The 12,080-nt window shown below is 36.3% G+C and overlaps 2 protein-coding genes across 6 annotated transcripts in view; one reads left to right on the top strand and one right to left on the bottom strand.

Annotated features, from left to right (window-relative positions):
• Positions 1-8,192, bottom strand: part of Fas2 (neural cell adhesion molecule fasciclin 2) — a 102,246-nt gene extending 94,054 nt beyond the window's left edge. For all 4 annotated transcript variants that reach the window (XM_029314978.2, XM_029314980.2, XM_029314979.2 and 1 more), the window contains exon 1: positions 7,865-8,192. In XM_029314978.2, the coding sequence (XP_029170811.1) occupies positions 7,865-7,919 (55 nt within the window). In that variant the 5' untranslated portion in view covers positions 7,920-8,192. The remainder of the gene's footprint in view (positions 1-7,864) is intronic.
• The window catches only part of LOC114940351 (uncharacterized), a 75,115-nt gene continuing 63,363 nt past the window's right edge, over positions 329-12,080 (top strand). The window contains exon 1 of one of the 2 annotated variants that reach the window (XM_029314988.2): positions 329-459. The gene's annotated coding sequence lies outside the window, so the exon portion shown is untranslated. Of the gene's footprint in view, positions 460-8,329; positions 8,422-12,080 lie in introns of those variants that run through there. The other variant, XM_029314987.2, reaches the window with a different exon arrangement.

The following is a 12,080-nucleotide window of genomic DNA, read 5'->3' as shown; positions in this document are numbered from 1 at the left end:
TAATAGTAAATAATCATTACACATTTATCTTTATTTTATTATCTTATTATTTCTAGATACATTTATGAAAATCACACAACTTGAGATTTAATAATTATTAATTAGAGAATTAATTATAATTTTCTCTTACAGAAGACACATATTTTATATATCTTAATATAAGTCTCTTTCATATAAAGTCAATTTGCTGAATATTTTTTACTAATATTGTTTATATTATATTCAGTATACATATTTCAAGTACGTAGATATAAAAGCCATTTGCATTATTGTGCCGAGAACAATTTTCTAACTAAGTCACGCGCGACTAACTGATTCCGAAGCAATCTCCGATAACATCGCAGTTGTCGCGATGCGCCGCTATTGATAAGATATCGAAACGGATTTCCAGACTCGACGGTGCTTTAGGCAGACGACAGTTCAACGATTCTGCAGCCGCTATGCAAACGAGAACAGGTGGTACGTTATTTTCTTACGCCGCACCGATGTATGTATTTGTCTGAACGATATCAAACGTACGATCGATATAGCAGAGGTATGCTCGTCGTTATACGATAAAAAAAAAGTTATATTTATAAATGGCCGGAATATAGCAAACGTTTGCAGTGAAAACACATATTTCAATTACGTGCGATTCAATTATACGTAATATCTTTATCGCGCCGTTCTGACAATGAGCGAGAACATCACGCACTTTCCGCATGATTATTTGTAACGGTAAAACAAATAGATTTTTTAAGACCTCCATTTATATAGGGCAATTTGCGAGAATGATGTAACACTAATTTTATTAATTCCGCGTTTCATATCTCGATGCTATATATATGTATGTATATATATTTAATGTCGTCATTTTTCATTTAAATATTGAATCTACATACTAAATGTATATCGTTTCTTTTATTTGCGGAACATTCTTTAAGTCATTGGCAACGATATTGTCAATGTATAAGATAACGACACTACATATTCAGAATTTTCAGACTTTCATTATTTTTATTTTCTACGTTATTCATATTAAATTTTTTTAAATTAAATTTTTTAATTAACTTATTAATATAAAACATTTGCTGTGGTGGACTTCAAGAATTTATTTTTGGAATGTATTAAATAGTCCTCATTTCTCCGCTTGATATTACGTTTTTATAACCCTGGGCTATATAAAGCTTTATTCGCGTTCATTTATTTAATTTTAATTAATAAACGTTAATTATAATTTCATAAAAACGAATTGCATTGTTCAGAGTATGACAGTGTTCGCAAGAATGATGTATATAAAAGTACACGGTATACAATTTTAAAACATCAAAATTCTAAGCAGATCTTATCGATAAAAAAAGAAAAAGACCGTAATTACAACAGCAAATGTGTGCACTCACGCTTTACCCGAGTTTTATTACCTCATTAAACCTTGCGTCACTTATTACGATCCGTCAAGGATAACCGCTCTCGATCTGCAGGATTAATCATGAGAGTTCGATAACAATTTAATGACGTATTCGTACTTTCATAGGGTAGGTGATTTTTTCGAATCAACCACAAAACTTTATATTTATAATTATAAATATTAGAGAAATTCAATTCAATTCAATTTTTAAAATATTAGGAAATAATTAAATGTATATTAATGAAACAATAAATAGAGAAGTAGAGAAGAATCTAAAAATTTTAATTTTTTTTCAAAATTTAATGATTACTAATTGTGAGATATAAAACTAAATATTTAGTTAATTTTTTTTCCTTAACAAAATTCATAATAATCAATTATGAAAATAAGAGAGAGAATGAAAAGAAAAAATAACAAAGAAGCGACATATATATAAATATTAGGATATATTTTATATAATTTGTTGTCCCTTTCGAAAACAAGATGATGCGACACGAGAAGAATAAATTTGCATAGCCAACTCATCTAAAAACAATACTTTGTATCGCCACGAAAACATGACCGAAGAGAAAAACGAGCTTCATTGTTAATTAAACAAGTTGCTTCGTAATGGAGGAAAACTTCCTGCTGACGACTCACGATGCAACATCCATTTGCGCAAACTTATCACGAACGGTTCGATATAGCACGAAATCTGGATATTTGCAACGCGATGACCACGCGAGATAAATGAAATCGAGATGATAAGCAGTACTCTTTACAATCGAATCGATATCAAATGATGCGTATTTATGGAAGATTCGCTCGGAAATTTATGTTATACGTATTACATCGTATTCAATTACATCATGCAATTTTTTTGTTTCATTAAACGTATCGTATATCTGTTTGGATTAAAATTTTAAATAAAAACTGTAAATAATACAGAGAACATTGTAACGCGCTCTTTTTCCTTTAAAAAAAAAGATTAAAAAACAATTTTCATTTTTCTACAAAACCAATTTTTACAACGAAATTGCAAATAACAGAATCAATCTCAATAAAATGGAATAGCATTAATCGAAAGGCTATAGTAGAATGTTACGGTGGCACTGCAAACAATCTGCCGTGAGGCAAAACAAATTACCGTGCGCGCAAGAATCGTAATTAAAATACCGCGTGGCGGTCCCCGGAAGCAATAAACGAAAGCGGACGCTTTGTTGCGGGTGTCCGGCGCTTTTCACCCGCCGAAAGATCCGCATTTAAGCTCCGCCGAGCCGTCTGTTGTTGCCGCGTCGTTCTCTCTCGGCCCGTAGAATTTTCCCTCTTGGAGAGAGAATCGCTAATTATTGACGGTGGTGGAAACGCGCATTAAGGATCCCTTCTCCTTCACTTCACTGCTTTATATCTCTACGCTACAACCGGGGGTGGACTCGTTTTTACGTGCTACCGTATCCGTTAAAAAACCGTTGCGGCTCATTAACTGGCGCCGGTTCGTTCCTGTTACTGAGTTTCCGCGGAATACATTCTTTTACCTATGCGCGAACGACGCAATAACCATATAATCAACGCGTATCTCTTTCTCTTCTCGCATATAACTGCGCGATAAACTGCTACGCCTGCGTTTTCCCATCGCTTTTCTTCTCGACTTTTTTTTCCTTTATTTTTGACAACGCACGATCTGCCGTTCGCACAGGAAAATACACGATGCGCACGAGCAAAAGTTTCTTTGCACTCTACCAACGTTCGAGTTTATCGTTTACCGCGCGCTCTAATAGAGAAATAACAAAAAGAGGAGGTGGGAAGAAAACACGGACACGACCTCATCTCTCGGCAACCTAGTTGCCAAGTGTCGAAAATTGAAAGCGCTCGACTTGCGATAAACTGCAGAAAAGCGATGACTATGTGTATCCGTTGAAGAAACAACATCCTGTGTAATAAATGGATAGTGGATATCGCGTGACAGATAGTTGCTAAGGTATATTACGATAAAAAAAATATATAAGAATATAATTCCGAATGACCCTTGCTTCCGATCAGTCTGAAATTTTAAAAGTTTCGATGTCAGGAATAAAGCGTGCGTGTTTTCAACTGCAGGAAATAAAAGGAAAAAAACCAGCAAGGGTTCCGCTCCCCTGCGGAGGGATCCACTATTGAAAAATTAGGCAAGTTTGGGTTGAACCTCGCTTCACGTGACAGTTTCAAATCCACATGGAACCTCGCTTCAAATGGGTAAGGTTGTATGGACTATGGACTCCACTACCAAAAAACTAGACATAGAAACAATTTTAGTCGATAAAATTTGTTATAAAAAAACTTTTTTTTCTTTAGTTTCCCAAAGTTAGGAGCACGCAATTTATTCCTGACCATATAGACATGGTAAAAATAAAGCGTCAAATATCAAAACTAAAGCTCTGATAGAAAAAAATAGAAAGGACCGTCCCTCTTTCTCTCTCACTCTTTAGAGATTCTTATCCTTTTCCATCTTATACATTCTATCCTTTTTTATATTGAAAAAAAAAAAAATTATTTGACTTGACAAAATTTACGGTCGAATACGTGCAAATAAATATCAATGTAATAAGAACTAAATATTTTGTTTGTATTTTGTTTAAAATTATAATTTTGTAACAATTAAACAAAATATTTAGTTCTTATTACATTGACATTTATTTGCACGTATTCGACCGCATATTTTGTTAAGTCAAATAATTTTTTTTTTTTCAATATAACCAAGCTTTATTTCTTAGGAGGATACGCTCGGTTTATTCTTACTATGTCTATGTTCCTAACATTGAAAACAACTTGATTCAAATTTCAGACCGCTTGGAAGCAGAAGTCATTAAAAACTTCACTCAAATATAATTGAATCCCTTAGGTCAGAAATCTCATCGTTAATATTAATGATGGATTCTTCAGTCATTTGTCACTGCTTCTTTCAGTAATATTAAATATCAAAAGACAACTTTTTCATCTTAAATATAAAACGGACTTTATAAATACATCGAGTGCGTGAATGAGTCTGAATATACAAACGTCGAGAGTATGAATAGGTGTGAATATATTAATAAAACTTTGAGAGTGGGTTTCAGAAGAAAAAGATTATATCAACAAGCGTTCTAAGAATTCGTTACAGAAATACAGGCTTTAAATTTATAATTTATTATCGATATTACATATATTTTTTACACCTAGCTTTCCTGCTTACCAAATTTACATTTATTGAATTTTTATATTACGTAAAATTATTAAAAACAATTCATTGACTGGTTTATTTCACCTCCGACATAGGTGTAACAGCGAATTTTTAACGGTTGCGCAACAATCCGTAATATTCCTGGTATTTTTTATCACGTATATGACAATCCGCGCAAATAAAGCTGGTGTAAATTTTCAAGACACAAACATCTCAAATCTCAAGATTTAAAGCTGTTATTGTGCTCGCGCGTTGATGATATATAAGAGTCATAAGCGATTTATCATTTTTGACTGTTATCTCTGTAACAAAATCTTTCTCAGAAATTCTTGTTCATGGGATTTTTTTGCGCGTAAAACTCAGAAAATTTAATACACATCTTTCACAGTTACACCCTGTACAAAATCACTTTACACTAAATCCTAATTACTCTCGCGCATTCTTCGATGAGTTCTTAAGAATTTAACGAAGTGACTTTTTCGATCATTATATGCCGTTTTGTTGAAGAGAAGCGGAAGAAGTTCTACAGTGACGGATGACCGAAGTTTCTCGCAGACACGCTCTAGCATCCATCGCACCGAGCATGTCTCTAGGCGATGTGTACCTGGTACAAATATTTCCCAGAGGGTTTCACGACGAGCGTGCCCCGGTCGACGTGACGGAGATCCATATAATTACGCAGACGTAACCGTCAACCGCTATAATTTATACGCTCGTCGGACAGACCGCGACAATGAAGCAGCACGACAAAAAAAATTAAAAAAAAAAAAAGATGAAAGAACGATCCATCGTCGTCTTAAAGCAAGACTTGCGATCGAGAGTGACGGCGCGTCGTAATTTACGATGGAATCGGACGAGGAGATTTTCGTCGAGGCTCCTTTATCCCGTTCAAAGCATCTTCTTTCACGATGTTTTTTTTCACCCTGAACTGTCGAAGTCTTTACATGTCATTGTTAAAGGGAACGTGCAAGGTGATTGCGTCGCACAAATTCCGTTTACACGGAAATATATTCTATTGTTCGCGTCGTAATGTTGTGATCAAATCATGGCCGAGCAATTCAATACCATCACGTTTAACTTATCTATTTCAGAAAAGAAAAAAAAAGAAAATATTCGTATTATTCTTCCCTTCCCTAAATCCGATATACACAACATCTCTGACGGACATGAATTATTTTCTTTTAATGAAATATATTTTTTTCTGTGATTTTATTATACTATCGATTCTGTGATTTTATTATATACTGTCGCCTTTAAAATGTTTAAACATTTTTTTTATATTTAGTAATTGGATCTTTGAAAGAGAAAAAAGGGTAAATGTCACAAATGTATCAAAGTGATTAAGCCCGAACTTTCAGTTTCTATCACGGAAAGGGAAAGAAACATGTCTGGGAAAGAACAGCCGTGTTAAACGTTGGAAAGTGAAACGTATCAGCGAACGGTACTTTTCTAGCATCCTTCTCTCTTCTCTCTTTCTTCATACGCTTGTTTATAAATTACTGATAAGGGTACGACGATGCTTTTGCAAGGCAGAGAGACAACGCGAGAAGAGAGGAAAATGAGGTGCTTCTCGAGACGATTCCACGAAACCTCGTCGAGGCAGAACCAGATAAAAGAGAAGAGAGAGAGAGAAAGACGCGCTTTGCGAAGAGCCGGATTATAAACGGACGATCGCGAAAGAGAGAGGATACTCGAGGAGGAATGAAAAGGTCAGAGAAGGGAGAGCAGCCTCCTCCTTCGTCGGAATTTGGCACGAGATCCAGGTATCCACTAGCATAGTCCGGTCGAGGTCGAATGAGCAATTTCGAGAAAAGTGGACGAAGAAGCTACAATAGGACGGATGACTTTTATAGATTCTGTTTCCCTTCTTCCTTCCGTTGCGAAGGTTAAGTTTCGCAATGTGTTGTCAACGAACGCCCTTTTTTCCGGAAAGAAAAATCCACCTATCTCGGGTGCCCCAACAGGTACGGGACGAACGTTTGCTCAGGTGCAACGACGAAGAAGAGCCTTCCTCAAGTTCGCTCTCGAGAAAAAACCCAGACTGCGAGAAAACTTTTCAAGATTGTTCGCGTTCCCAGACGCAAAAAAATTCCGACAAAATATATATATATATAATGAGACATCTCGAAAAAAATCGTAAAGTTGGAACAAGTATTTTTTATGAAAAGAGTAGAGGAATTTATGTCTGCTATATATTTTTCAGGTTCAAGTAAACACCAAGTAAACTACAAGTTCAAGTTTTAATAAACGTTACAAAATAATTTTGAGATGGAAAATTTCTTAAAACTTTTGCGGTATAACAATTTTTTTTAGGATTATTCTTTTAAGTAATGTTTAAATATTGGTTTAGTTTTAGATTCGATTACTGCGGTCTTTTTTTATATAAAACAGTATTGAAAGGAAAAGATTTACTGTTCAAAAAATCTGCATCAGTAAACTTGATTGAAAAGACGATAATAATGCGAAATAATGCATAAAAAATTGTTTTATATTATTAATAAAAGAACGATTCCAAACATATTCCATCAAATGTGATATATGTACTCACAAGTATGCGACCTCAATTTTAAATAAAAATTTGATGAAGAAATACATAGAATATTTATTCAAAGATGTTAGTTGCTTTCTCATCAAAATTATCTTGGAAATCAAATTTCTCTGGATATGATTCACGTTTACCGCGAAGTTATTGCCAACGTAAATGATTCATCGCTGACGAATTCGCGCATATAGAGATGCAATTGCACGAGAGAGAATCGTTCGGCGGGCCGTCAGGAAACCGTGTCGACGAGCTCGCTCGCGCGCGCGCAAAAGGACGCGTATCGCCGGTATCGTCGGGAACAAAAGCAGAGAGAGGAGAGAGAAAGAGAGGTGCGCTAACCGCGGGGCAGGTAAAAGGCTGGACAGCGGTTGGCGGCCGTTTCGAATTTAAACGGACGCGCGACGCAATTCAAAGTGATATGCAATGCGACGTCGGCGGACGCGCGCGACACCAAATTCAAATTCCACGAGCGCCCGTTAATCGCGTTCATGAAACGGCGGTATCGGATTACCGAGAACGCTACGATTAACCACCTGCTGAGTGTACTCGCGTGCCCGATGTTGCGCGTCCGTTTCTCTCTTTCTGTCTCTCGCTCTTTCACATGTACGTACACATACTATCAACCTCGAGGCGCGGCGAACGGTATCACAGAAGCGGTTAGCGATGGGAAACGCAGGCGCGCACGCTCGAGAAAATTCCTCCGATGGGCGAATTCCACGGTTCGCTTTGATCGCGCGATAAAATATTCCCGCCTGCTTACCTGTTAGCTGCAGCAACAGGACGGCGATCGTGACGCAGACGGGACGGACTGCCATGGTGACGCGATCGCTGGCCTTTTTTCACTCTCTCCTTGAGAAAAAAAAAACAAGTCTCTCCTCACTTCGTCCTCCTCACACTCGGTTCGTCAATTTTTGCCGCTCTTTATTCACTGACAAACACCACACGCGATCGCGTACCGCGACTCGCGATCGACAGAGCCGGATCGATCGTTGAATGGATGGAAGAACCACTAAATGGGACAACGCATTCGGGCGGTTGACTCTTAGCGCGGGCCGACTTACTACAACACGTCACGTCGTCGCGCTGGCCGATCTCGAACTGTGGCGGGGAGAGCCGCTCGCACGCTCGGCATGGCCTTCGGCCGCGCTCGGCGCCGCTCGGCTCTCTCCGCCGACGCGGGACCTCGTCGGCACGCAGGTACAGTGTAGTGGGATATGGCGGCCGATTCACGTACGTGCCTTACGACCTTCCGCGGACAAATCTTTCCTCGATTCACACCTTTCTGTCCTTTTCTTCATCCCGCGCTTGTCTACGACGGTAAGTCGGCTTTGTATTTTCCTCATGCTGTATGTATTCTAAACCGAGGCGATTGGAAAGAGCCTCGGCGGACGAGCAAATTGGATGTGTAACTCGCGTTTCAAACGTAACCGCCGTATTGAGAAAATTCCGAAGGTCAAACGCCCTCGCTCGCGAATACATGTACGAATCGAAACTAATTTATGACATTAATATACATATTGTGAAACAATAAGTACATATTTTGTCGAATACAAGTCGGACTACGTACGCACGTACATATTCTTTAATAAATATAACGGTAAAATACATTAAAAGAGAAAGACAGAGAGAGGGAGGAGAAGGCTTTATTTTCTTTTCATTATTTTTCCATTTAGATTGATATGAAAGGCATACAAACGCGTACGTGTTATTTATAACTTAGATTAAACTATACTTGTTATAGTTGACATTCTTTTACACGCGGGGCCCAATATTGCACTTTACCTCCCATATATATCGACTCTCTTTCTCGATCGACCATTTATTTTCTCTCCTACGTCGCTGCATCGTATGCTCGTAAACACGGGCATAACACACTTTCCCAAACGAATATAAATCTCCCGACAGCAAGGGATTTTTGTTTATAGGATATATATATATATATCGTATATATCTATATATATGCAGCAATCTTGTTTTCGGAATTTGTTTCGCTCTATGCTGTACCCGTGGACATATGCAAAAATCGGCAATTTATGACAACGGCTTATGTAGTTGCCGCGTATAACGTTGGGTATCGACGCAATATGCTCTAGTGATAAAAAATGGACACTAATCAGTTTGACACAGCAGGACAGTATGAAAAAAGATTGATAGACTTTAGTTTACATGACTGTGATATGCCACTTAATTCTGATCAGTAAAATAAATTGGAAAAAAATACAAAGGGACAGCGTTTTTTATCTAAAATTTATATACAATACATATATATATATACGTATAAATGTGTATATATTATTTAGAAAAGATGTTATACCTATATAAAATTTTATATAATAAAATTAATTATTTAATTTAAATGTTACATAAAATTCTTCGTTCTTCATCTTCCTAATTTTTTTTCAATTTATTTTATTTCGAGTTGTCTATTGCAATTATTTAGATCCAAAATATATCAATCTTTCTCTCGTTGTTGTCGGGCTGATTAGATAATATTCATTATTATATACTGCGTTATCATATATTCTATTATTTAATAGAGCTAAATGATGATTAAATTTACTGCGATTAGTATTTAATTGCACTGTTGCGCGAATTCTTCTGCTCAATTAATTTCCGGAACTCATGGCGAAGGCATACGTAATATATATGTTATCTTTTGTTATTATTATATCGTTATTATCATGTGTTGGCATTTAATAAATTTCTTTGTTGTCACGAAATTTACAACATATCGCTACATTGTTAGAGTTTTTATTGTTCGCGAATGAATAGCGATAATCAGTCGTCTAAAAAGATTGATAACGTATTTTGTACTTATGTTGTAAATTCGTGTAAATATTGCCACGGTGTTGTAAGATCCATAATTACGTCTTTCGTGTACACATAATTACTCAAAAGCTTATGTACTCAAATATAGCGTGGTTTAATTCGAGTTTGCATATAAACGCTGTACTCAATGGAAATATATATATGGAGCGGGAAATATAATTTATCATTATATATCACATAGAAGAATGGACAAGTTTCTTTCACAGAAGGGGCAAACAATCTATCAAATTAAATTGTTAAAAAAAAAATAAAATAAAAATCAACTAAAATATATATTTTTTGAGTACGATTAAAACGCATTAAATTTTTCTGCAACAAGTTTAAAAATCGCAACATACTTTTTATCCTTATCATTATTGCGTTATAAAAATTTCTCATTGTCATTGTGGCACTCAATTGGCGAAGCAATTATCTCTCAATTACTTTGTTCCGTCACACGCAACATTACAATTTCGAAGTGATGCTCCGATGCAGTCACGAGAGTGTTGCCTCCCCTTTTATTTCGACAAGTATACAAAAACCCCATCAGCGGTTACGGCCTCTACGTCGTCTTTCTCTCAAGAGGGTCGTCCTTTTCCAAATAAACCTGCCGACCCTCGCGTGGTATACGGTTTAGACCCTTGGCGTCTTTCGTGACGCGAGAAAACGCGTCTTATATGATGATGATCCGAGAGACGAAGAAAGAGCGGAAAAGATGCAGACAGTCGACGCTCCGCTTGTTTATCATTTGTCAGTGGTCTGTTTACATCGAAGGCTACAATCGTGGACAAGGGATGCTCTCACGTCTTTTTTTTCCGTCGTGTGAAGTCGACTGGTGACGTTCGCTCTGTCCTTCGTAACGTCTGCGTATTGATCGATCGTCTGGCAATAAAGAGGTCCATGCTTGTTAGGGGACGATTGATGGCGATTTAAGTCGAAAATTGAGCGAGTCATTTTTATTAGATTTTTGGAAAAGAATAAGGGCTTCTCGTCATACACGTGGCTTGAATGATGATATTCGATATGTCAAAAAAAAAAAAAATAATAATAAATAAGGGGAAATCATGCATGATTTGAACGACGCTGTCCACGATTATTTTGAAATTTACATTCTCGGCATTGTTTACAATCCACTAGCGAAGCACTAAAGCATTCCGTTTCTACTACTACTAATTCATCCGAAGTAAAACGAGGCGCGTCTGTGCTAAGATGATAGATCGTAATTCTCGCGCGGCGTCTGCTTAAACACGGCGCTAAGGTTTTATCGTCTTAAAGTTGCCCTTCTTAGAGAACCCGTCACGCCATTCAGTGGTTTTCCGACGGTTTACGAAGCGCCGAAAATGGATCTCGTTTCACCCAAGTGCTCGGCGTTTTTCACAACGGTATAGATATATTTTTCGTGATAAGGGGCCGTTGTTATTTTAGTAATAGAAACGAAGTAATAACGTAATGGTTTAATTTTTAATAATTTCTGTAACACTTTATATAACATACAGTATGTTTTTACAGTAATTTTTTCCATATTTTAAAATAAATTTCAGAAGAAAGCAAATATTTTTTAATACAAGCATTAACTTCCATATACAAAGTCAAAGCATTTCAAAAGTTTACATATGGCGATACATGCATTTTTCAATTCATTAAAAACTGTTGAAATAATGAGAAAACATTGTAAAAACAGAAGGAAATTATATATTGATAATTATTTTAACTTTTTTAATATTTAGGTTTGCAATAGAATTTATAGAAAAATTCATAAAGAAACGATTTAATATAAATTCCTGTGTATTCTATATATAGAATCGATTCGTAAATTGTCCACATTTTTATCGTTCTTTAATTGTCTCGTTTAATCTTCCTGTTGTCGCAATAGAGATTAATAAATACTTATTGCTAGAATTCTTGTTGGACATGTTGGAATTATAAACGATAACAGACGGAAAATAGTAAAGTGCGGACTCGTGAAAAATATATATTAAAGACTGAATAATGTCGAGCTAAATAATGCCTCGAAACATTCGTACTTTCCATTTAGAATCAACTATTAAATACTTGAATCTTCTTAGGTGCATAAAAAAGCAGTGCCGAAAGTTCGTAGTAGGAATAAACGGTAGAAAGGAGATGCGAGACATAAATTTATGAGGGACAAATAATGCGCTGTTCTTCCT

The sequence above is a fragment of the Nylanderia fulva genome, unplaced genomic scaffold (genome assembly GCF_048542155.1).
Source record: "Nylanderia fulva isolate GAGA-0341 unplaced genomic scaffold, ASM4854215v1 Scaffold16, whole genome shotgun sequence".
In the NCBI taxonomy this organism is placed as follows: domain Eukaryota; kingdom Metazoa; phylum Arthropoda; class Insecta; order Hymenoptera; family Formicidae; genus Nylanderia; species Nylanderia fulva.
The sequence above is the reverse complement of the archived record's forward strand: the minus strand, read 5'-3'. Positions and strand labels throughout refer to the sequence as shown.